The sequence below is a fragment of the Monodon monoceros genome, unplaced genomic scaffold (genome assembly GCF_005190385.1).
Source record: "Monodon monoceros isolate NGI ecotype Baffin Bay Population unplaced genomic scaffold, NGI_Narwhal_1 Super_Scaffold_6, whole genome shotgun sequence".
NCBI lineage: Eukaryota > Metazoa > Chordata > Mammalia > Artiodactyla > Monodontidae > Monodon > Monodon monoceros.
Window position 1 is genome coordinate 92,339,852 of NW_021703783.1, and position 26,799 is coordinate 92,366,650.

General features: G+C 38.8%; 1 protein-coding gene across 8 annotated transcripts in view; it reads left to right on the plus strand.

Moving 5' to 3' along the window:
- Positions 1-26,799, plus strand: part of TNRC6B (trinucleotide repeat containing adaptor 6B) — a 259,183-nt gene that overhangs the window by 72,682 nt on the left and 159,702 nt on the right. For all 8 annotated transcript variants that reach the window (XM_029206297.1, XM_029206306.1, XM_029206296.1 and 5 more), the window contains one exon: positions 21,556-21,623. In XM_029206297.1, the coding sequence (XP_029062130.1) occupies positions 21,556-21,623 (68 nt within the window). The remainder of the gene's footprint in view (positions 1-21,555; positions 21,624-26,799) is intronic.

The following is a 26,799-nucleotide window of genomic DNA, read 5'->3' on the forward strand; positions in this document are numbered from 1 at the left end:
TTGGAGGCACAGTGACTATTCCTTATATTTTTCCCAAGGACTACTTCAGGGCTTATTTAATTTCCCTGCTGGGTCTGTGAGAGAGAAACTTGAATAGAATTAACACAGTTACCCATGAATCTGTCTTATTGTTCCACATTTTCAGAAGTTAAGTATGAAAATTATGTTCTGTAAAAAAGTCTTTGATGCCGTATCAGAAATCCAAAGGTGGGAGCATGAACTTCATTGGCACAGTTCTCTTAGAGAGAGACTCATGTAACTTAATTTATTTAGTATTTTTGTGCTTATGCTGTCACATTAATCTAAAAACAGGTACTATTTTATCTGACATTGTGGCTTTGACTTTCTGAATGCAGTGATCAGTATCTTAGTGCCTGGGCTAGCTATTCCATAGAGGGACTCTGTGTTACCAGGGCGTTTCCATTCTAGTGTGGATTTACTGACATATTTTGTATTGTAGCTATTTATTTATATTTTCCCTTCTGTTTTATTCTTTGTAATTAAGATATTGTTTAAAAAAGATATACCTTTGTAATCATTCAGTTAATTATTTAATTCTGTTAACCTAAACCTGTTCTTAAAAATAAAAGTTATATACATTAAAACATACACACACACACACCACCACCACCACCACCACAACTTATTATTAACTCTCATGACTCTGTAGTTGGCTGGGCTCAGTAGGGCCCAAAGTGGTGTCAGCAAGGGCTGCCATCATCTGGAGGCCCAACTGGCCAGAAATGTCCAAAGTGGGTCACTCACATAGCTGGCAGTCAACATTGGCTGTCAGCTGGGAGCTTAGCTTAAGGCTGTTGACCCGAGCGTCAAGGGTCTCCTACATATGCCCTCTCTACCTGGCTTGGGTTTCTCGCAGCATGGAGACTGGACTCCCAAGAGGGAACATTCCCAGCATGCAAAAGCTGAGTTATATTAAGGTCCAGCCTCAAAAGTCACACAGCTTTACTCCCTCTGCCTTCTGTTGAATTAAAGCAAGTCATAGGGCCACTCTAGATTCAAAGGAAGGAAAAACAGATCCCACTTCTCATTGAGAGGACTGGCAGAAAATTTAGGGTCATCTTTAATCCACAACACAGTGATATGAGTGTTGGGTGCTAGGTTAAAGAGGAGGTAATGGCAGAGACCAGGTAATTTTAGGCTAAGGAGTTTTAATAGTAGTCAACAGATTTCTTTTTTTAGATTTTATTTTATTGAAGTATAGTTGATTTACAATGTTGTGTTAACTTCTGCTGTACAGCAAAATGATTCAGATACACACACACACACACACACACACATTCTTTTTCATATTCTTTTCCATTATGGTTTATCACAGAATACTGAGTATAGTTTGTGTGCTATACAGTAGGAGCTTGTTGTTTATCCATTTTCTATATAATAGTCTACATCTGCTAATCCCAAACTCCCAATCCATCCCTCCCCACCCTTCTATAATAGGCAACAGATTTTTAAAGAATGGAAGAGATATGTGCATTTTACTTTATGGTTTGCTTTCTTTTTTTTTTTAAGTGCATCTTTTAAATTTAATTAATTAATTAATATTTTGGCTGCATTGGGTCTTCGTTGCTGTATGCGAGTTTTCTCTGGTTGCAGCAGGTGGGGGCTACTCTTCGTGGCGGTGCGTGGGCTTTTCATTGCGGTGGCTTCTCTTGTTGCGGAGCACAGGCTCTAGGCGCATGGGCTTCAGTAGTTGTGGCTCATGGGCTCTAGAGCGCAGGCTCAGTAGTTGTGTCACACGGGCTTAGTTGCTCCAAGGCATGTGGGATCTTCCCGGACCAGGGCTCAAACCCATGTCCCTTGCATTGGCAGGCGGATTCTTAACTACTGCGCCACCAGGGAAGTCCCTATGGTTTGCTTTCTTATGATAGCTGGTGTTGATGTAGAGGATAGACTAGAATATCTGCATCTTGACCCTCAAATTCTCTAAAAGAAAGAGAATCTGATTAGCCCAACCCAGCCTATGGACTGATTTCCATTGGGTCTTGAGTTCTTTGAGTAGGATAGCAGGGACCAGAGATGAGGAAGTAGATCCCATAAATGACATATGAGGGACTTCCCTGACGGTCCAGTGGTTAAGACTGCACGCTTCCAATGCAGGGGGTGCGGGTTCAATCCCTGGTCGGGGAACTAAGATCCCACATGCTGCGCGATGTGGCCAAAAAAAAAAAAAAGACATATGAATTGGGAGGCAAAACCCAGCATTCCTGGGTAAGTCTCTAATAAACATTGATATAATCTTCCATTATACATATTTCTCAGTGAGGACGGATTAGAATTCTTAATTTCAATTCCACAGCTATTTCTCAGTTTAAATTTAGTATAATTTAGGTTGATAGTCTAAATGAGTTCATGTTGGCTTACTAATTATAGAGATTATGCAGCTGTAGGCTTGGATCTTTTTTTTTAATAAGCAAAATCTAAGCAACTATAGTAAAGTTTATAATAAAACTGAGCAGTTGGGTGTTTGTAATCTTATTCTCTGTACTTCTTTCGTATATTTAAATATTTATAATAAAACAATAAAAATGAATAAACTCTAGGATTTAAAAGTTATAGCTATAGATTTAAATGCCCATGTATCTCTATTAATTACTACAAATAAAAAATATTTATTGAATCAGGAAGCCAACATTTTAGCTGTAACATTCCCTTTATTGTTACTAAAGGTAACAAGTAAACTTAGTCTTTGTCTACAAAGAATAAAGTGATCTATTGACTGCTTTACACTAAAGAGAATTAAATGAGATGATTTAGACAGTCTTTTGCTTCTTTAAGTTCAGGATATTTCTACCTTAGACTGAATCTGACTTACCAAATTTATAACAGGATTTTATAGATTCTGGTATTTTAAGAGCAAACTGGGAAAGAAACCATGCAAGATAGGTATTTTTCCCATTTGTTTACATAGCTGGCAAACAACATAATTTGGATTAGATTCCAGGTCTGTCTGACTCCAGAGACCACACTAAGTTCAATACTCCATCCTGAAGAAGTCATATGGCAGAGTAATCAACTCTGTTTACTTATATCAGAGAAGCTTCCTAGAAAGTTCACCTGGGTGTAGAAGAATGCATATGAGGGAAGAGGGTGCTTTGTGCATTTTCAGAGTCATACACTTCTCTTGAGGAGAGGTGTTGGAGCATTGGGATGTGTGTGTGAGACTGTGAGAGATGAGGTTAGACAGAATCCCATGCAGGCAACAGGGTACAGCTAGAAGGGGAGAAACCTGGTCTGATACGTGTTTTAGAAGCATCACTGTAGCAGCAGGGTGGAGAAATGGTTACAGACAGGGTTTAAAATGGATACAGGGAGACCAGGTAAGAGTCAGATTGAGGAAGGCTTGGAATCAGGCAATAACAGTGGGTCTAAAGAGGAGAGGACTAACAGGAGAAATGTTCAGAAAGAATGGGATGGCGGCACTTAGAGGCAAATCTGGAGTTTTCAGCTTGAATGATACATGCAATAATATAAGAGATAGAGCAAGGTTTGTTGTAGCTGTTGTTAACTATTATTGTTGTTGTGGTTAACTGGGTTATGTATGGAGTGTTTGGATTTTGAAATATTCAGGTGCCTTTAGGCACCCCAGGAGAAGATATTTAGTAGGCATCTTGGAACTCAGAAGAGAGAATGAGAGAGAGGATATCAAGGTATATACTTCGGAGTTCTCAGCATATAAGAATAGATGGGACCTGGGAAATGAGAAAAGGTCCAAGTATAAGAACTGTGGAAACTACTTCAGGTTTGTGTCACTTTAGTACAGGCACACCTCATTTTATTGCATTTTGCTTTATTTTGCTTCACAGATAATGCGTTTCTTACAAATTGAAGGTTTGTGGCAACCATGCGTCAAGCAAGTCTATCGGCACCATTTTTTCAAAAACAGCATTTTCTCACTTCGGGTCTCTGTGTCACATTTTGGTTATTCTCATGATATTTCAAACTTTTTTGTCATTATTATATTCATTATGGTGATCTTTACTCACTGATCTTCAGTGTTACTGTTGCAAAAAGATTACAATTTGCTGAAGGCTCAGATGATGGTTAGCTTTTTTTTAGCGATAAAGTATTTTTTTAAGGTACATTGTTTCTTTTAGGCATAATGCTACTGTACACTTAATAGACTACAGTATAGTGTAAACATAACTTGTACGTGCTCTGGGATACAAAAAAAATCATATAATTCGCTTTATTGCAGTATCTGCATTATTGTGGTTGTCTGGAAACAAACCCACAATCTCTGAGGTATGCCTATATACATAAGAATTACCTTGGGTATTTTTCTTTTCTTTCTTAACAGTTTTCTTAAGATATGCTTAACATACCATAAAATTTACTCATTTACAGTATACAATTCAAATTATCGGCTATATTTTATAATAACTGTAAATGGAAAGTAAACTTTAAGAATTATATTAAAATTTAAAAAATAAAGTATACAGTTCACTATTAGAACTAATAAATGAATTCAGCAAAGTTGCAGGATATAAGATTGATATACAGAAATCAGTTGCTTTTCTGTACACTAATAATGAACTGTCAGAAAGAGAAAGTAAAAAAAAAAATTTTAAATCACATCAAAAAAGAATAAAATACCTAGGAATAAACTTAACCAAGGAGGTGAAAGACCTATAATCTAAAAACTCATTGATGAAGGAAATCGAAGATGATACAAAGAAATGGAAAGATATTCCATGCTCTTGGATTGGATCCTAAATCATATGGAACCACAAACTGCCAAAGCAGTCTTGAGAAAAAAAGAACAAAACTGGAGGTATCACCCTCCCAGACTTCAAACTATACTACAAAGCTACGGTAAGCAAAGCAGCATGGTACTGGCACAGAATTAGATGCACAGATCAATGGAACAGAATAGCCCAGAAATAAATCCATGTACCTATGTTCTATTAATCTATGACAAAATAGGCAAGAATATACAATGGAGAAAAGACAGTCTTTTCAATAAGTGGTGGTGGGAAAACTGGATAGCCACACGTAAAACAATGAGATTAGAACATTTCCTCACACCATATATAAAAACAAACTCAAAATGGATTAAATACCTAAATGTAATATCTGAAACCACATAATTCCTAGAAGAAAACATAGGTAAAACACTCTTTGACATAAATTATAGCAATATTTTTTTGGATTCGTCTCCTAAGGCAAAAGAAATAAAAGCAAAAATAAACAAATGAGACCTAATTAAACTTAAAAGCTTTTGAACAGCAAAGGAAACCACTGACAAAATGAAAAGACAACCCACGGGAGAAAATATTTGCAAATGATGTGACTGACGAGGGGTTAATATTCCAAAATATATAAACAGGTCATACAACTCAATATCAGAAGAAAACGAATGACTCAAAAAATGAGCAGAAGACCTGAATAGACATTTTTTCAAAGAAGACATACAGATGGCTAACAGGCACATGAAATAATAACATTGCTAATTATTAGAGAAATGCAAATCGGAACAACAATGAGATATCACCTCACACCTGTCAGAATGGATGTCATCAAAAAGTGTACAATAACAAACGTTGGAGAGGGTATGAAGAAAAGGGGATCCTCGTACACTGTTGGTGGAAATGTAAATTGGTACAGCTATTATGCAAACAGTTTGGAGGTTCCTCAAAAAACTAAAAATAGGGCTTCCCTGGTGGTGCAGTGGTTAAGAATCCGCCTGCCAATGCAGGGGACACAGGTTCAATCCCTGGCCCAAGAAGATCCCACGTCTCGGAGCAACTAAGCCGTGCGCCACAACTACTGAGCCTGCGCTTTAGAGCCCGTGCGCTGCAACAAGTGAAGCCACGACAATGAGAAGCCTGCGCACCGCAATGAAGAGTAGCCCTGCTTGCCTCAACTAGAGAAAGCCCATGCGCAGCAATGAAGACCCAACACAGCCAAAAATAAAAACAAATAAATAAATAAATTTATTTTTAAAAATGCCTAGAAATAGAATTACCATATGATCCAGCAATTCCAGTCCTGGGCATATATCCAGAAAAAAATGAAAACACTAATTTGAAAAGATACATGCACCCCGATGTTCATAGCAGCACTATTTACGACCCAAGATATGGAAGCAACCCGTGTCCATTAACAGATGAACGGTTATGTATATATGCATAATGAAATATTACTCAGCTGTAAAAAGAATGACCCTGCCATTTGAAACAATATGAGAGGGACTTCCCTGGTGGCGCCATGGTTAAGAATCCACCTGCCAATGCAGGGGACACTGGTTCGAGCCCTGGTCCAGGAAGATCCCACATGCCACGGAGCAACTAAGACCACCTGCCACAACTACTGTAGCCCGCGCACCTAGAACCCGTGCTCTGCAATAAGAGAAGCCACTGCAATGAGAAACCCGCGCACCATAATGAAAAGTAGCCCCCGCTCGCTGCAACTAGAGAAAGCCTGCGTGCACCAACGAAGACCCAACACAGCCAAAAATAAATAAATAAACAAATTTATATTAAAAAAATGAGAGAATGTTATGCTTAGTGAATTAAGTCAGACAAAGACAAATACTGTTATGATATCATTTATATGTGGAATCTAAAAAATAATACAACCTAATTTAAGAAAATTTTCATTTTGCCAGAAGGAAACCCTGTAGCCATTATCAGTCACTCCCCATTCCTGTTCCTCTTGGCCTCAGGCAACCACTAGTCTACTTTATGTCTCTATACAATTGCCTATTCTGGCCATTTTATATAAATAGAATCATACAATATGTATCCTTTGTGTGTGAGACTTCTTTCATTTAGTATGTTTTTAAAGTTCAACTATGTTGTAACATGTGTCAGTACTTCACTCCTTTTTATGGCTGAATAATATTTTGTTGTATACATATATAAGATATAATATTTTATATACAATATATTATATATAATATTTTATTTTATATACTACATTTTGTTTATCCATTCATCAGGTGATGGAAACTTGGGTTGTTTCCACTTTTTGGCTGTTACAAATAATGCTGCTGTGAACATTTTTGTGTAAGTTTGTATAGACATATGCTTTTCATTAACCAGGAGTGGAATTGCTGGGTCATTTGGTAACTCTCTGTTTTACTTTTTGAGGAACTGCCAGACTGTTTTCCAAAGCCGCCTCATTTTAAATTCCCACCAGAAATGTGTGAGGATTCAATTTGTCCACATCCTCACCAACACTTGTTATTGTATTTTTTTATTCTAGCCATTCTAGTGAATATGAAATGCTATCTCATTGTGGTTTTGATTTGCACATTGTGTGCTTTTTAAAATGAAAGTGCCCAAGGTCCACCCTGGACTTATTGAAACAGAATCTCGAGAGTTGGGACCCTGGAATTTATGTTTTACAAGCACCCCAGGTGATTCCTATGCTGGTTATAGGCAGACCAAAGCTGAACTAAGGGGCACTCAGAGGCAGAAGAATCAGTGAATTGTTAAAGTTCTCTCTGAGAGGTAAGGCACATATGAACTTCAAAATAGGGTTATTACGTCTGAGGAGGAAGGAAAGGGATTGGGTTTGGAAAAGACTATGCTGGGGGGCCTCAACCCTTCACCATACCTTCACTGTATTTTATTTCTTTTAAAAAAAGAGAGAAACCTGAAGCAAATATAACGAAGCAAATATGTTAAATCTAGGTAATGGTTACATGGGTGTGTTTGTTATTTTATTCTCTGTGCTTCCCCCCCCCACCTTGTAGCTTCAACACAGCTTATTCTTATTTCTGCCATATAGAATAAGAAAGGATAAAAAGTATTCTACAGACACTCTATCAAATATATGATGACAGTTCTCATAAATTTCTCAAAAATCTTGACTAGGTGGCCCAGGACTGGTATGGCCACAGGGACTCAGACGTCTTCTGTTTTGTTCTTTCATCTTCAATATGTTGCTTCCGCCTTATGTTTTGCTCTAGCCCCAACCATCATGTCTGGGTTCCATCCAGCAAAGAGGAGAAAACTTCCCTTGAAACACTTTGTGGAAGTTGCACATTCCACTGTGCTTATATTTCTTCGACCAGAATTTAATCACATGGTCACAATAAGCTTCAAAGGACTTTAGAATATGTGTCAGCTAAAATTTGTAGATTCCCTTGCTAAGCGAGAAGTGCTTCTTTGTGTGAGTCAACCACATTATCCAATACACGGCTATTATACTGGTCTTGCCCACCCTACAGTTTTACAACTGATTGTTTTGAATCTAAAGTATAAGACTTCGCAGTTTAAGGAGGTTTTTAAAAAGAGTAATTAATTCAATGAGGGAAAGGAAGATTTTTCAATAAACGGTGCTAGAGCCAATACGTGACCATATGGAAATATGTGAACCATGATCCCTATATCATATACCATACATAAGATCTAATTTGAGATGGATCATAGACCTAAATGTGAGGGCTAAAACTGTAAAGCTTTGTTGGAAGATAACACAAGAAGTGTCTCTGTGACCTTAGGTAGCTTGCAGAAAGCACTAACCGTAAAAGAGAAGTAGCTCGGTTGAAGTTCATTTTAAAAAAAGGGTTAAACTTTTGTCGATCAGCTGAAACCATTAAGAACGTGGAAAAGCTATAGACTGGGAGAAAACACTTGCAATACGTTTATCTAATAGAGGTCTCATATGTAGAATATATAAAGAATTTCTAAAAATTAATCAGAAAAGGACAAACAACTCAACTGAAAATGTGGACAAAAGGCTTAAATAGGCATTTCACAAAATAAGATATTCAAATAGGCATGAAAATAGGATATCTAGCATTCTTATGCATAAGGGAAATGAAAATTAAAACTGTAATGTGATATCATTACATACTCACTATAGTTCAGAAAGACTGACAGTGCTGTTTTGTTGTTTTTTTGGCCACGCTGCAGGGCTTGCAGTCCTGACGAGGGACTGAACCCGGGCCACAGTAGTGAAAGCCTGGAATCCTAACCACTAGGACACCAGGGAGCTCCCGCTAAGTGTTCATAAGTATATAGAGCAGCTGGAATTCTCATACATTTTTGGAAGGAGTGTAAAATGGTACAATTACTTCAGAAACTATTTCTCAAGTCTGTAGTAAAGTTAAGTATACACCTACCTTATGACCCTGACATTCCATTCTAGACGTATACCCAATAGAAATGACTGCATATATTCACAAAAAGACTTATGTGAGAATGTTCATGTAGCTTTATTTATAACAGCCCCAAATTAGAAATAGCCCAACTGTGTATCAACAGGTGAATGAATAAACATATTTGTTCAATGAAGTACTGCTAAGTTTAAAAACGGAACTTTTGAGGCACATAAAACATGGGTGAATATCAAAAACATTATATTGAGTGAAAAAAGACAGACATGAATGTGTACATTCTAATTATATAAAGTTTATGAACACGTAAAGCTCATCTATGGTGATAGAATAGTTACTTGGGGTATAGGGGGTAGAATTCAAGGGAAGGGGCATATAGGAATTTTCTGGGGAGGTGGAAATGTTCTGTCTTGAACTGTATAGTTACATGGGTGCAACCATATCTAAAGTTTATTGAGTTCTACACTTAAGGATTGTATATTTTTCTGTAAGTGAATGATTTTCATTAAAAACAAAAAACAGTGTTAGGAGCTTCCACCCTTCTCCGTAGTCTGCTAAGATCATTTTGAATATTGATTCTGTCATGCAAAATATTAGCTGTCCTTCTCAGCTTTATATTTCAGGAAATATATATGTTTTCTTTTTAAACCATCTGGGGTACCTGGAATGGAGGGGGTGGTTGGAAAGGTGTAACATGTATAAAATGGATGGGATTTAGCAATTAATTTGATATGGAAGAAAAGGAGATGGAGAAATCAAGGGTAACATCAAGGTGTCAAGCTAAATGACTGGGAGGATGGGGATGCCATTGTCAAATAGGAAACATAAGGAAGAAAACAAGTTTGGGAGGGAACAGGATTAATTCTGTATCAAACATACAGAGTTTGAGACGGTGGCAAGCTATCCACAGATACCTGTCTGTCAGCCAGGTGAAAATACGGGGCTAGGAGCTGGAAATACAGGACTGGGGATCACTCACATTTAATAGTTGAAACTGTGAAATTAGATGGTATTGCTATGGCAGAATGTGAAGAGAGGTCCAAGGACAGAACCTGGGGACATAAATGTTTAGAGAGTAGAAGAAAGAGAAGCACAGATTAGCAAATTAGAGAGTCAGCAAATATTTATCGAACATCTTACGCCCAGTTTATGATGAATAAGACATTCAAAGTCTCTGCCTCAAGGTGTTTGCATTCTTGGTAGGGGGAAGACAGGCAACAAAACACATAAATAAGTGATCCCTTCAGATAGTGATGTGTGCTGTGCTAGAGAGTGACTGAATGTGGAAGCTCTTTCAGTTGGGGTGGTCAGGATTCATTCATCGCTTCAAAGAGATGGCACTTGAGCTGATACCTAAATGATGTTGAGGGATGCTTTCATGTAACAATGTGAGAGAAAAGCTTTCTAAGCCAAAGGAATAAATTCAGAGGCCAAATGGGCAAGATGGAGTATCAGGAACAGGATTTACCTTCCCATTGGAAATAACAATTTTTAAAATATATGAAATGGGGGCTTCCCTGGGGGCACAGTGGTTAAGAATCTGCCTGCCAATGCAGGGAACACGGGTTCGAGCCCTGGTCCAGGAAGATCCCCCATGCCGCGGAGCAACTAAGCCCATGCGCCACAACTACTGAAGCCCGCGTGCCTAGAGCCCGCACACCGCAACGAAGATAGCCCCCGCTCATCACAACTAGAGAAAGCCCACACACAGCGATGAAGACCCAACACAGCCAAAAATAAATAAATTTATTTTAAAAATATATATATATACACAAAATGTATTTGAAACAGTGGTTTTTCAAGACACTGGACATCAGGTAATGAAGGACAGTGATCACTGAGAAATGGAAAACAAGGTGAGTCCTCTGACTACCCCAGCGTACTGGCTTGAGAGAGAGCTTCCAGGCCGCAGTGCAGGGAAGGGGAGCCCAGGCAAAGCCCAGTGGACACTCTCAGTTGAGGCAACATTGCTGAGAGTCGGGGGAGACTGAGGCAGCCAAAGTTTGTAGGACAGAGTACTGGAAAGGAGAGAGCTGCTAAGAGAACTCTGGAGATTTGAGGAGAGCTCACCTGTGTATTCAGCAAAGTACTTTTTGGCACATACATGTGACTACTCAAGGCTGAGGCAGGAGGGGCACCCCTCCAGGAGGATTGGAAGGAACAGTGTCTAGCACTCAAACAGTGTCAGTAATCGTGCCTGTTTCTGCAGACTAGAAAAGCTCGTAATTCATGGAGCATTATTAGTCTATTCAGCAGTAGTACTGGTAGAGTTCTCATCGTAGTGGTGGGGAATAGTTAATTAGCCCTAACTAATTATTAAGTCTGTCTTAACAAATTCTAAAAACAAGACCTAAAAGGAACAAACTGTTTCAAAGTAATTTAACTGCATGTCAGAGCAACGCTCAAAAATATTTATAGGAATACAGAAATATTCAGGATCCAGCAAAAATTCTCAATGTCTGTTATTCAAAGCAAAGATTTTCAGGCATGTAAAAACCAGGAAAATACAAACATAGTGAAGGGAAAAACAAATCAATTGAAACCAACTCGTAGTTGACACAGATGTTAGAATTAGCAAACAAGAACATTAAAACATTTATTATAATTGTATTTCAGATGTTCAAAAAGTCAAGCAGAGACATGGAAAATATATTTTTTAAAAGCCCCAAATCAAATTTCTAGAGTTGAAAACTATAATGTTTGAGAAGAAAAATATACTGGATGGAATTGTGGCAGATTAGATATTGTAGAATAAAACATTAGTGAATATAAAGAATCACCAACAGAAACTATCCAACATGAAACACAAAGAGTAAAAATCGAAAAATTGAAAAGAGTATCAGTGTGTTGTGGACAACTTCAGTCAACCTAATATCCCTGTAATTGGAGTCTCTGAAGAAGGGGCAGTGCGGCAGAAAAATAGCTAAGAAATGATGGGCTCAAATTTTCCAAATTCGATAAAAGCTGTAAACCCACGGATTCACAGATCCAAAAAGCTCAAATGCACCTGAAGCATGAGAAAAATGAAGAAAACCACATCAAGGCACATCCTAATCAAATTACTCAAAACCAGGGATAGACAAAATCTTAAAACCGGAGGAAAAAGGGCACACTATTAACAGAGGAACAAAGGACTTCTCATTGGAAACAATGCAAACAAGAAGACAGTGGAGGAACATCTTTAAAGCACTGAAAGAAAAATCTGCTAACCTTGAATTCTATAACCAGTGAAAATATCTTTCAAAACTGAAGGCTAAATAAAGTCTGTTTCAGACATACAAAAGCTGAAATAATTTATCACCAGCATACCCTGACTATAAGTAATGTTAAAGGGAGAAGGAAAATGATGCCAGATGGAAATATGAATCTACACAAAGGAATGAAGAACTCAGAAAATGGAAACTACACAGCTTAAATATGTGACTTTCTTCCGTTTATTAAATCTCTTTAAAAGAGAATTGATTGTTTGAACAACAATAATACAAATGCATTGTGGGTTTATAGCATTTGTATCTGTGAACTGTACGATAACAGTGGCATGAAGACCTGGAGGGGAACATGGTAGAATACTATTGTAAGATTCTTATATGTGAATTAGTATAATTTCACTTGAAGAGAAGAGAATACACTTGACCCTTGAACAATGCAGGGATTAGAGGCGCTGACCTTCTGGGCAGTCAAAAATCCAAGTATAACTTATAGTCAGCCATCCCTATATTCGGTTCTCCATATCTGGGGTTCCTCTGCATCCTTGGATTCAACCAACTGGAGATGGTCTGGTACTGCAATATTTACTATTGCACAGTTGAAACCCGTGTTGATCAAGGGTCAGCTGTACTTCCCAACTCAGTCTGTGAGGCCAGCATTACTCAGATGACAAAACTACATGAAGACATTGCAAGAAAAGAAAACCACAGATCAGTATCTCTCATGAACATAAATGCAAACATTCTAAACCTAATTTTAGCATATTGAATCCAATAATATGTACAAGGATAATATGTGAACATGTAGGGTTTATCCCAGCAATGTAGGGCTGGTTTAACATTCAAAAATCAATGTGATTCACCACAATAACAAAGTAAAAAAGAAAAACTGTATGATCAACTCAACAGATGCAGAAAAAGCATTTGACAGACGTCACATCCATTCCTGATAAAAACTTTCGGCAAAATAATAGAAAGGATTATTGATAAAGGACTTTATATGTCCTATATATATAAAGGACTTTTATGAAAATTCTACAGTTAACATTAAGCTCAATGGAGAATGACTGAATGCTTTACTCATATGATGAAGAACAAAAAAATGGATGTTTGCTGTCTACACTTCTATTTAACATTGTAGTGGAGGTTCTAGCCAGGGCAAAAAGGCAAAGAAAAGAGAAGAAGAGAGAGAGGAGAGAGGAGAGAGGAGAGGAGGGGAGGGAACCAAAAGAGTACGTACTGTGTGATTCCATGCATATGAACTCTAGAAAATGCAAACTAACCTATGCCGACAGAAAGGACATTAGTGGTTGCCTGGGGAGGGAGAGCAGGAGGGAAGGAAGCCCCCAGTAGAGCAGTTTTGATAGAGGGAAAACATAGAGGCAAAAGGGTTTTAAAAGTAGTCTGGGGCTTCCCTGGTGGTGCAGTGGTTGAGAGTCCGCCTGCCTATGTAGGGGACGCGGGTTCGTGCCCCGGTCCGGGAAGATCCCATATGCCATGGAGCGGCTGGGCCCGTGAGCCATGGCCGCTGAGCCTGCGCGTCCAGAGCCTGTGCTCCGCAACGGGAGAGGCCACAACAGTGAGAGGCCTGCGTACCGCAAAAAAAAAAAAAAAAAAAAAAAAAGTAGTCTGAACACAGTAGATTAAACCCAGTTATTAATCTCTGCTCCCTTCTAAACCTCCACTAAAATTACTTTTACAAAATGATTTCAGCAAGCATAAATACACCAGAAAAAAAGTGAGTGGAAGAGGAGGTGAAGTAGATAAGAGACGCCAACGAAATTTTGAAAGCTAGAAAGCTTTTGGAGTGACCCTGAAAATGGCAGGTTTGGTTGAAGAATTTACAAGGAGCAGGGTCCCAGGTGTCCTGCCCCTCACATCCACAGATGGATGTATAGCTATCCCTCTCCCACCCTGGCAAAGCAGGGGGCGGGGGAGGGGGAGAGAACCTAACTAAAAACAGGAGGATTAAATCAAAGTCACATACTAGGTGAGAATGTGCCAGCTCTCTTCCCCCATTTAGTCCCAGAACACTGGAAGCCAGGCTTATACCTGTTAGGCTGAAGATTGAAGGGGTACCTCTCTGGGCAATTGAACAGCCCAGGGAGGGGGAAAGAATATCCAGATGTAGGCATCTGAGTATTCTCCCAATGAAATGGCCAGGTCCCCTCCTTATATCCAGAAACCCAACCATGGGATAAGCAATGTCCCCCCCACCCCGCTTCTCCACATACAAAAAGCACTTTTGAGCTCTTTAGGACTTAACCCTTAAAAATCAGTGGATAGCCGAAGATGACCAGACATTTGATAAAAACCTGTGAATGGAAGATAGTGATCAAACCAAAGATCAAAGAGGAACTTGGAGGAAACAGATTATACAGGAAGCGAAAGAAAATAAAGCAAACAAAATAAAAACACTCCATAATATCCTCAGAAATAAGGATCATATAATCAGGGAATAAGAACAGGACTATTAAAAAGGACTATTCAGAGCACAAGGAAGAGCTCTTAAAATTAAACTGCAAGGGCAGGAAAAAAATTTTAATTGAAAGTATTGAAAGGTTAAGAGAATCTCCAGAAAGTAAAATAAAAAGTCAAAGTGATAAAAGTACAGAGATAAAGAAGAAAATTAAGGAATGAGTCCTGTAGACTCAGTACTGGGAAACAGGAATTCCTGAAGTAGAGAAAAGAAATTGGAGGGGATAAAATTTCAAATATTTAAATAAGTAGAGAAAATATCCCAAACCTGAAGAACTAGAACTTCTGGATTGCAAGTATTTACCCAGTACCAGCTCAATAAATGAAAGAAGGACCATACTTAGTGGTTTGCATTTTTAGAAACCTGAGGAAAAGGAAAGGATCCTAAAAGTTTCCAGAGAAGAAACAGGTCATATCCAAAACATTAGGATTTATAATACTATCGAATTTCTATCTAGCAACTCTGGCTGCTAGAAGACAGTGGAGCATGGCCTTCAAATTTTTGGAGGGAAAAACATTTACTAACTTGAAATTCTATATTTGATTATGTATGTGGGTAAAAATATTCTATATGTTAAATATATAAAGAAAGTAAGGACTTTCAGTCATTCAAGATCTCAAAAAATTCACTTCCTGTATACCTTTTATTAGGAAATCATTGAAGTCTGTGTTCCACCTAAATCAGGAATAAACCATAAAAGAGGGAGAAAATGGAAACAGATGCTCCAGTGAAGGGGAGAGAGCACGGAATCCCAGAGATGCAGGGAAAGAGTCATTCCTGGCAAAGTGTCAGCTATTTAGCAGTCTAGAGAGCAAACAGTCTCAGCTGGAACAGGAGAAAACCCCTGAGCAATGTCTCCAAGACCGGAGTGAAATTGATAGATTACCTGAAGTGCTTGCACTTATTTAAGAGGAGACTCGGGCTTCCCTGGTGGCGCAGTGGTTGAGAGTCCGCCTGCCTGATGCAAGGGACACGGGTTCGTGCCCCGGTCTGGGAAGATCCCACATGCTGTGGAGCGGCTGGGCCCGTGAGCCATGGCCGCTGAGCCTGCGCGTCCGGAGCCTGTGCTCCTCAACGGGAGAGGCCACAACAGTGAGAGGCCCGCATACCACAAAAAAAAAAAAAAGAGGAGACTCACAGCTCTGTTGGAGGGTTTGAGGGTGAATTAGTGAAAAGTACATAATAAATACCAAGCCAAAAAAATTGAAAGTATAAGAGGAAGTAGTAATTGTTAGTTCCAGGGAAAAGAAAAAATTGTACAAGAAAGGAAATTATTCCATATGATCCAGCTGTATATGTTTTTTACTGAGTAATAGCACTGCTAGCACTGAATATTGATTTGAACAAAAATTGTGATTTATATTGGGAGGATATTGGGATATATTGGGAGAAGGGAGGTACATATGTGTTGGTGGGAGGAGCAGCAGAAAAGCGTGCTCAGTGATGAGAACACGGAAGTAATGGGGGTATAGTTTAGTCTTTAAAGAATTTGGATAGTAAAGGGAAGGGAAAAAACAGGAGGATAGTTGGAGAGGATCACAAGGCCAAAAATAATTTTTCAGAATGGAAGAGATTATAAAATATTTGTAGCTTGAGGAGTTGAATTTACTGGCAAGGGAGAAAGAAGGGTTCCTTAGATAGTGAGATCCCAGAGAAGGCAGTGTGGTGTAGGTCATGAGTTTGGAAACGAGTGGTGAGGTTAGCCTTGCAGAGCAGTCGGTGGGGGGCAAATGGGCAATGACACAGAGGTTTGTGATATAGTCATGAGAGAAAAAAACGAGGGGCTTTTGGGACTTTGTGTGGGATAGCATTGTCATCTCCAGAAAGGAGAGACTTAGGGAGGATGCTTAGTGGATGGGTTTAGAGTCTTTGAGGAGATAGAAAAGGTACAGGATAAATGAGTGAGGAGTGTGGTGTAGTAGGTCAGTCGTTCAGCCCAGTTCTTAGCACCTAGAAGGCATTTGGCAGTTGTGTTGAAAGAATGAACGACCGACCAGAAGGGCTGTGTTAGAGGCTGTGTTTGGCGGGGTGGGGGGAAGCAGGTGAACAAAGGATCACAGCTGCCGGCTAAGCCTTACAGAGCTACTGGGAAGGAGCACCTGGAAGGGAGGAGGAAGAAGTGCCAGGAGATATCAGAAAATGCTTTCTAAAAAAAGTAACTTTCAACCAGTCTTTGAAGGTGAAATGGAAGTTCACCAGAAAGACAGGATGAAGATGGGCCTTCCAGGCAGAGGCGCTGAGTGTCAGCACTGAGTGGAAGTTAACTGGTATAATTTGTAAAGGAACCAGTTTTGTAACTTTCTCCAGCTCTGCACTCCAGGAGCTGAAGAGAAAAAGAGAAGGGTTTGGCAAGACAGCAATGTCCTAAGGACAAGTTGGTGGTGAGCAAATCTAGGACATTATGGCGGAAAGTCACTGAAATGCCTGCGGGTGAGCCTCTGAATGGACTCTGAGGAAAGAGAAGAACCACAGAACTAGACCTGACAATGAGGACTCCTTACAGATTCGAATGGAGGCAGGGAGTGGAAGAGGCACTTATGGTCAGAGGCGGATTTCAGAATTCATGGACCTCGGTGTGGAGCGGTCCAGATGGATGGCGAGGCCCAGCATCGGGTCCTGCCCGTCTCCTCCCTGAAGCAGGAAGGAGATGGATCTTCTGTCTAGAATGGGTCTAGAGTATCTGATGCCTTTAAACTGAGTTAAGTGCCCTTCCTTTCTTGTTTCATTGCATTCTCACACTGTATTGTAATTGACTAGTTTTTGTTTGTCTTTCCCACCAATCCGTAAGTTTTCTGGGGGGCAAAGACTGTCTTCTTTCCCATTACCTCAGCACAGCACCTAGCGTGTAATATGTACCCAATAAATAATTTGTTGAACGAATGAATGGTAGTGGGAGAAAGGTGAGGATATGGTGGAAGTTTTATGAATAAAAATACTGAAGCTCCTGAAAATGAGGTCAAGGGGGAGGAGTGGTGGGGATCATCAAATTAAGTCAAGTCCAAAGTGTTCAAGACATTTGTAGAAAAGAGAAATTAAGATGCAAAGGGACTGGAAGTGGACTTGAGAAAAACAGGAAGTGGCAATAAGGAGCAGTGATCTTTCTGGACCATTTTTATTGCCTTCTGAGATGATGAAGAGTGAGAAAAGGTGAAGGAGGTAGTATCTTCTGGGGAAAAGCATTTTTATTAATACTTAAAAGAATGAGCAGAAATATGTAAGGCAGAAGACCAGGGCTTCTAGGCAAGAAGGGACATTATATGTAAAGGCACAGAGGGGTGAGGAGTTGGTGTGTGCTCCACCAGGGGTTCAGAATGGGTGAGTGAGGCAGGGGTGATAAAAAAGATCACTTAGGCAAATGAACTGAAATTTTATCCCTCAAGACAGGTGATAGAGTGCCATTGAAGAATTTCAAGGAGAGTGATGTGATCATGTTCGCATTTTACAAAGTCCATTTGATGGAAGTGGTTTGGAGGATGGATTGAAATGAGATGACACCCAGAAGCACAAAGACTAGTGAGAAGGTTTTTGTAGTGGTGAGATTTAGAGAAGCTGGCTTTAACTATGGCAGTTAAAGAGGATAAAGAAGGGGTAATGGGTATGAGAGCTGTTTGAGAGGTAGAAGCCACTGTACTTGGTGATTAATAGCATGTGGGGTTAAGGAAGGAAGGTGGAGAACCTATAACCTTGACTATAGGTTTCCTGTTTAAGGATCTTGGTGAAGCTGGTACCATTTACAGAGATAGGAGATATAAAAAGGAGTGGAAATTTAAGGCCAAAGATGATGTTTCATTTTGGACCTTTTGGGCCATCCAAGTGGAGACCCAAATATGCAGAATATGAGGGCTGCAGTTAAAGATTCGAAAGCCAGTATAGGGGAGGTTGTTGAAGCTGTGGGGTTTTTTTGTTTGTTTGTTTGTTTTTAATTTTTGGTTGCATTGGGTCTGCGTTGCTGCACACGGGCTTTCTCTAGTTGCGGCGAGCGGGGGCTACTCTTCGTTGTGGTGCACGGGCTTTTCATTGCGCTGGCTTCTCTTGTTGCGGAGCATGGGCTCTAGGCACGCGGGCTTCAGTAGTTACGGTGCATGGGCTCAGTAGTTGTGGCGCACGGGCTTAGTTGCTCCACGGCATGTGGGATCTTCCCGGACCAGGGCTCGAACCCATGTCCCCTGCATTGGCAGGTGTATTCTTAACCACTGAGCCACCAGGGAAGTCCCAAGCTGTAGGCTTTTTGATTATTATTTCTCTTCATTATTGTACTAATTAGAAATGGTTATAGATAAGACTTTTTAAAAATAAATTTATTTATTTATTTTCAGCTGCAATGGGTCTTCGTTGCTGCGCGCGAGTTTTCTCGAGTTGCGGCGCACAGGCTTCTCATTGCGGTGGCTTCTCTTGTTGTGGAGCACGGGCTCTAGGTGCGTGGGCTTCAGTAGTTGTGGCACGCGGGCTCAGCAGCTGTGGCTCGTGGGCTCTAGAGCACAGGCTCAGTAGTTGTGGCGCACGGGCTTAGTTGCTCTGTGGCATGTGGGGTCTTCCCGAACCAGGGCTCGAACCCGTGTCCCCTGCATTGGCAGGCGGATTCTTAACCACTGCACCACCAGGGAAGTCCCTAGATAAGCCTTTAAAAAAAAAAAAAACAACTAGTAAGCAGAGGCTAAGTCCACAAAGTAGAGCTTTTTAACTGGGGAGGATTTTTAAAGGTCAAAAATCAAGAAGTTTTCATAATATATGTAAGTGGGAGAATAGCCATTTTTGTCTTTGAGAAAATGATTCCAAGGAACTTTAATAACTTTAAACAATGTGTCATCTTTTTTTTCCTAATTAAGGCATAACATTTATTTGTAGAGTTAAGTTCATAAAATGTACAGTTCAGTGATTTTTTTTTTCCGCCTGTGTGTACTTTCTTGTAACCACAACCCAGATCAAGATCATCTCCAGCTCCTCATAAAGTTCCCTTTGCAACATTATAACCATGTTTTTTCTTCTAGAGGTTTAGATCACTGTGTAAATTTAGGATGGAAGAATCCTCCCTCTCCTTGGCAAAATCTGGTAGGCTGCAGAATCAGGAAGTCCGTAGAGAAGAATAAAAGTCGAAACCTGGTTTGAATTTCACAGTATGCAGTATGTGTCTTTTATTATTCTTGCTTACACTTCCTCCAGTTTCTCCTTTTAATGGAAATAAAGTAAACCTCTCGATTTTTCTGTTCTTTTTGAAACGTAGCCTCTTGATACTATTCCATCTTCTCCAGTATTTCTGAGAAATGAAGACTGCAGAGGGTTGCAGAGCTGGAAAGGCTTTTGTTTTATTTGGGTTTCATTATGGTGTGTATCTATGTTACTGTTGTCTGTCTTCCAGATTACTAGGTTCTATAAGAAATGGACGGTATTTTTCTAAGTAGGGAATAATCCTTGAATACATCTGTTGATATCTATCTCCTTGAATACTTCTGTTTGACATTTTAAAATTATGCCTTTTGGGGAAGTTTTTATAGGACTGATAGTCCCAGTTTGTGGAGGTAGCTCTATCTCTGTACTTATCTACCTTTATTGATCAGTAAACCATCTGGAATAGTAAAATGCTTTCTTTTTTCTTTGAAAATTTGTATTGAGAAATAAACCATACATATAAAAGAGAAAAGAAATACATACAGTTAAAAGAATAATTATAAAATAAATGCCCATATATCTACTACATAGGCCAAGAAATAGAATTTAACCATACCCCAGAAACCACCATGTGTCCCTTCCTGATCGAATCCCTCTTGCCCGACTCGCTAAGGTACTAATTAGCCTAAATTTTGTAATAGTTATTCCCTTTTCTTTATAGTTTTATAAACCATAAATATACATATATGTCTATATATACATATATATGGCTTAAAAATGTATATATTGGAATTTTATATTAATGGATTTAAACTGTGTATGTATTCTTTTGTGACTTGCTGCTTTCACCTAGTGTTGTGTTTTTGTAACTCATCCAGGTTGAGGTGTGTTTCTGTAGTTCATTCATTTTCATGCAGTATAATATTCTATTGTCTTAAAACACTGTAGCCTATTTATCTACTTTATTGTTGATGAATGTTTGGGGTTTTTTTCCTGTTAAAAATAATGCTCCAAAAAATATTTTTGTATATGTGCAGAAGTTTCTCTGGGGTATGTACCTAGAAGTGCAACCGCTGGTTTGTACAGTAAGTACATAGTCAAGTGTACTAGATAAGGGCAAACTTTTTAAAAGTAGTGGTACCAATTTTCCCTCCCACTGGGAATGGATGAGAGTTGCTGTTGCTCTGCACCCTTGTCAACACTTGGTATTGCCCAACTTTTAAATTTTAGCCAGCCTGGTGGTTGTGAAATGGTATCTCTTTGTGTTTTTAATTTGCATTTTGCTGATTGACAGGAGATTGAACATCTTTTCATAAGCTTAGGGCCATTTATGCGTCCCCTTCAGTGAAATTCCTACTCAGTAATTTTGTAAATTTTTCTGGTAGGTTGTCTTCTTCTTACTGATTCATAGCAATTCTTTATTATATTCTGGATGCTAATCTTTTGTCACAATTATGAATTGCAAATCAGCATGCTTCCTTTTTTATTCTGCAAATCTGGTCACCCAAGCAGAGATTCCATAAGCAAACCTGGAGAGTGAAAACCACCGGCTGAGGCTTCTGTCCTAGGCAGTATAGTGAAATGCCATGCGGTTCTGTAAGCACAGGCCCTGGCACTTTGGAGTGATTGCATCTTAGTTACTGACTACTGCTGACTTGTGGTACTTGCCTTTGCAGGTGGAACAGGAGGATTTTGTAATGGAAGGGCATGGCAAGACTCCACCTCCTGGTGAAGAAAGCAAACAGTGAGTTACAGTTTATTTAAAAAGGGTCTTATTACAGATCTTCAGAAACACTTTGGTTAAACATGCTGAGAGTATGTTTGCAATGGATGTATATGTTGGGCACATTGTGGAACTCACGAATTGCTTTGGTGGCTGTTAATGCATTGCTTCTATTTATAGACAGACTAACTGGAGGGACAAGAAAGTTGGCTTTGTAGTTTTTCACACTTGACTAATCAAAATTTATGTCACGCTTTAGCAAAGGCTTTAAGGCTTAGGATGTTCCAAACTGAACTAACTCAGTCTGGTTGATTTCCAAAGACAGCGTAAAATGGTATATCCTTTTCTTAGCAATGTCTTTATGAAGCGAACTTAATTAATAGACTGCTTTCCTGCATTCCAGGTGTGAATTTATTTGAATAATACTTCCTGAAATTCTATTCCATTAGTTACTTATACTTCTGATCTTTGTTTAAATAGCAAATTGTTTCCCCAAAGGAACAGGAATTATAAATAATATAACTTAGCCAACATTCTAAATAATTGAGGATGTCTCCTCTAACTTCTTTTTTTTATTTTTTATAAATTTATTTATTTATTTTTATTTTATTTATTTTATTTTTGGCTGTGTTGGGTCTTCATTGCGGCGTGGGCTTTTCTCTGGTTGCGGCGAGCAGGGGCTACAGTTTCTTTTTTTTAAATTTATTTATTTATGGCTGTGTTGTGTCTTCGCTGCTGTGCACGGGCTTTCTCTAGTTGCAGTGAGCGGGGCTACTCTTCATTGCAGTGTGCAGGCTTCTCATTGTCGTGGCTTCTCTTGTTGTGGAGCACGGGCTCTAGGCGCGCAGGCTTCAGTGGTCGTGGCTCCTGGGCTCTAGAGCGCAGGCTCAGTAGTTGCAGTGCACAGGCTTATTTGCTCCATGGCATGTGGGATCTTCCCAGACCAGGGCTTGAACCCGTGTCCCCTGCGTTGGCAGGTGGGTTTTTAGCCACTGCGCCACCAGGGAAGCCTGGGGGCTACTCTTCGTTGCGGTGCATGGGCTTCTCTCGTTGTGGAGCACAGGCTCTAGGTGCGCGGGCTTCAGTAGTTGTGGCACGTGGGCTCAGTAGTTGTGGCTCATGGACTCTAGAGCGCAGGCTCAGTAGTTGTGGCGCATGGGCTTAGTTGCTCTGCGGCATGTGGGATCTTCCCGGGCCAGGGATCGAACCTGTATCCCCTGCATGGGCAAGCGGATTCCTAACCACTGCGCCACCAGGGAAGCCTCTCCTCTAACTTCTTAAGGAGTGATAAGTTTTAAATCTGAAATTGAGAGTCCTCTAGGTAGCTTTTGTGTGGCAGTGAGTAGATTTTTTCCTCCCTCTGTCACAGAACTTGAAAAATTATGTTGCAGAGCAGAGTGGTGTTTCATATGCCCTTTTAAAGGAAAAACAGTTAAGACTGGCTTAAAGTACTGACATAACTGCTATTTTTTATTCAGACAGTAGTCTTCTAAGTTGAATGGGACAGTGATTCATGGAATTTACCGAAAATCTGTAGAGAGAAACTCTTTTCTCTCATCTTTTTTTCTCCCTAGAAAATAATTTAGTTTTGGTCTGTCTTATGAAAATTATGTCTCTGAAACCCTTAGGAATGAATTATGCAGAATATGCTATGCTGCCCTGAGGCCAGGTTCATTAAAATAGAATGTTTGTCTTGTATTTGTTGTGAATGGAAACCAGGATATTTTCACAGCTGGTTTAATTTGCTAACCAGGCAGTTTTAAAAATAGCTTACAATATAAATCCTAACTTTGCTGTATTCTGTCAAATGCACTCATATTCTGCATGGGCGGATGGAATCAATTCATCTTTAGCAAGATAGAAAGCCAAACAACTAGTCCCAGTAGAGGGAACTAGGGACACTTCAGTTGCCCTGCCCCCTTATCCACTCCTGCCTCCCAGACTCAGGTCAAAGGTGTTATAATATAAAAATCATAGCTCCAATTTGACGAGGGTTTTCTGTGCACTGAGAACTTTGCTTAAGGTGCTGTGTATGTTATTTCCAACCCTTACAGTGTCTCCACTTCAGATATTGGGGTCGGTAACTTGCCCATGGTAATGCAGCTTGAAATGGAAGTTAGGATTTGAACTGGCTCTTTCTGACTTTAAAGTGTTTTATAATATCTCTTGAATGCAAATTCTTTGCGAACCTTGGGATCTATGTTCCTGAAAAGTATTGTGGCTAGCAAAATTGCAGCTGTCAAGATCAAAGTCTCAGGGATAAGAGTGAGTTGGGGGAAACAGTGAAAATGGCATAAAGCCTATTTTTAAAACACAGATGAAGGTTCTATTCTCTGAAGGGTATCCATTTCCCAAACAAACCAGTCTTTATCTTTAAAAACCTGCTCCAGTAACCCCTATCCTGAATCAGCTTCTTTAGGTATTCAGGAAACATTGCTGGGATAGATTCTCCCACAAGTTTTATGTTATACAAACTGTACTTCTTTTAGAGAACTTAAAACAGCCCCAGCAGACTTGAAACGTCATGGGTTGTATCCTTACCATTCCCCTTGATTGTTTTGTTTTCACAAATCTCTGACTTTTCACAGATGAATCTTGTTTTATTTTGTTTTGTTTTTTTGTGGGAAGGGGTTGTTTGTTTTTTTCTGGGCTTGGTCTGCTATCATATATTGAAATGATAAAGCAGAAGTGAATCTTCTCTCTGGGGCTTCCTCCAATAGACCAGCCCTCCTCTTCTGTGGGAGTGGGGGGAGCAAAGGTGCTGTGTTCTTTTGTTTGAGGCAACAGAAATAAAAAGAGTGAACAAAATTTTTATTTTTTGTATCTCAGAACTGCAGTTAGCAAAGGATGATTGAATCCTGGATAGTAGGATCTAGGAACTGAATACTACATTCTAGATCCTGTGAGTGACACATTGCTGAATAACTTATGAAATTCCCATCCATTCTTTTTTTTTTTTAATTATAAAAGTAATACATGGTTGTCATAAAATATTCAAACAGTAAGTGTGGATTTAGAAATAAAAATGAGACTCTTCTTTTACCCTCCTTCCCTTCCTCATCTTCTTAAACATTTTCTGTATATTTAGAAAAAACAACTAAATAGATTTTTTTCCTAATATAATTCTTCTGAGACTTGCTTGTTTCATCTGACATCTAGTCTGTTTCGTTCTTTTAAACATCTGCAAAACATTCTGTTGAACTGATGTACTGTAGTCATTCTTCTCTAATAAATATTTTGGTGGCCTTTGCTTCTTTGATTATTACAAATAATACTTTATTGAACATCCTTATTCTTATATCTTTATACACAGGTGTATTTCTGTAGAATAGATGTCTAGACATGGAGCTGTTTGGCTCATGGTCATGTTTATTTTTTTACAAGGAGGTAGCTGCTATCAAATTACCTTTCAAAAGAGCTATACCAATGTTCATTTCCATCAGCAGTGAATGAGAGTGCCCATTCCTCCACACCTTTGATGACAATAAAATTATTTATCTTTGAATTTTTGCCCCTCTAATATTTTATTGTTTTAATTTACACTTTTATGCTTACTAATAAGATGGAATGTCTTTTGTTCGTTTATTGGCCGTTGATTTTTATTTCGTGTACCACCCTATTTACCTACAATTCCCATTTTTCTTTTGGATTGTTTGTTTTGATAGTTTTGTAGGAGCCCTTTACAAAGTGTAGATATTAACCTTTGTCTTTTGAGATGTTCTGAATATTTTCTCCCAGCCTTATCTTTTAACATTGGGGTATCTGTCATACTAATAAACCATTTACATTTTTATGTAGTAAAATCAGCCTTTATGGCTTCTATGTTTTGTGCTTTCCTAAAGAAGTCTTTCCTACCCTAACATGATGAAATGTCCTGAGTTTTTCTGCTGTATTTTTCGTTTTTATACCTTTAGTTGAACTGGTACTCATTTTTGTGTATGGTATGAGGCAGAGATCTAGCTTAATTTTCTTCTGAATTGGTTTCCAAAATGGCTCTCATTCATTGGTATTAGCTTGTACGAAGAGCCTTTTTCACTTAGGGAGGCAGGTGGAGCACAGGGATTATATAACTCGCCCAAGGTCACAGAGCAAATTCTAGTAAGGATTAGGTCTAAAATTATTTCTGTTAGCTGATCTGTGCCACTTTCCTTGTTTCTTCATTTAACATTTTTACCATAGGTTCTGGAAGTCTTGAAAAAATTATTTTATTTCTGTGATGTTTATTTCAATGGAATAAGTTCTATTAATAGGTAGATTAAGGTAGCTATGCATGTAGAAAGCTTCTTGAAAACATAATTGCATTTTGATATTGAAAAATATTTGTGCTAAATTGTTAACATTTAGATCAGTTGTGCTGATTTCTGGTGTACATGTGAATAAGATTTAGTAGAATGTATAGCTTTAAACATTTGTCTATATATATTGTCTCAATATTATTGCTTTTTATGAGGCTTATTTACTATTAGTGTATCTAATATAATCATTTTTCTGAGGATATTCACTTGATGAGCTATTGAAGCAAATCAGACAAACCAAGGTTATTGCCATATGATTACTACACTAAACTCACACAGTATTAGTCACATGATGTGTCTGACACAGGGGTAAATATAAAACTATTACAGCTTTTTAAAACACAACACGAGCAGATACTTGCTCACAGATTGTGTTTGATCATGCTTATTGAAAGCTCATTCCAGATAAAATGTTTCTACCCAGGCAGGATTTTGATTTGGTTTTATTTATGATACAAGTGGTGGTCTAGTTATTTGTGGGCATATCATTTATTGTAATTTTTTTTTTTGAGATAAACCCACGCACATATGGTCACCTATCTTGTAAATTATTTTGAAGTTAGATATCAGTTTTGGTATATTAACAAGATGAGTTTGGCCTCTTTTTCATTTCCTCCTTTAAAAACATTTTAATGTAGCTTATAAACAAATCTAAGCTTTAAATCTCCATGCTGAAATTCACTCATATTCTCAAAAGATATTTGTCTTTAACCTACTAAAATAATTCAATTTTTCTAGTAAATTTTTATCGATTGAATTTTCTTAATTCTTTTGGTTCATTTTATGAAAGGTCATCATTAAAAATGACTCTCTCAAAGCAGGATCTCAAAGACATATTTGCACACATATTTATTTCAGCATTATTCATAATAGCCAAGAAGTGTAAGCAACCCAAATGTCCA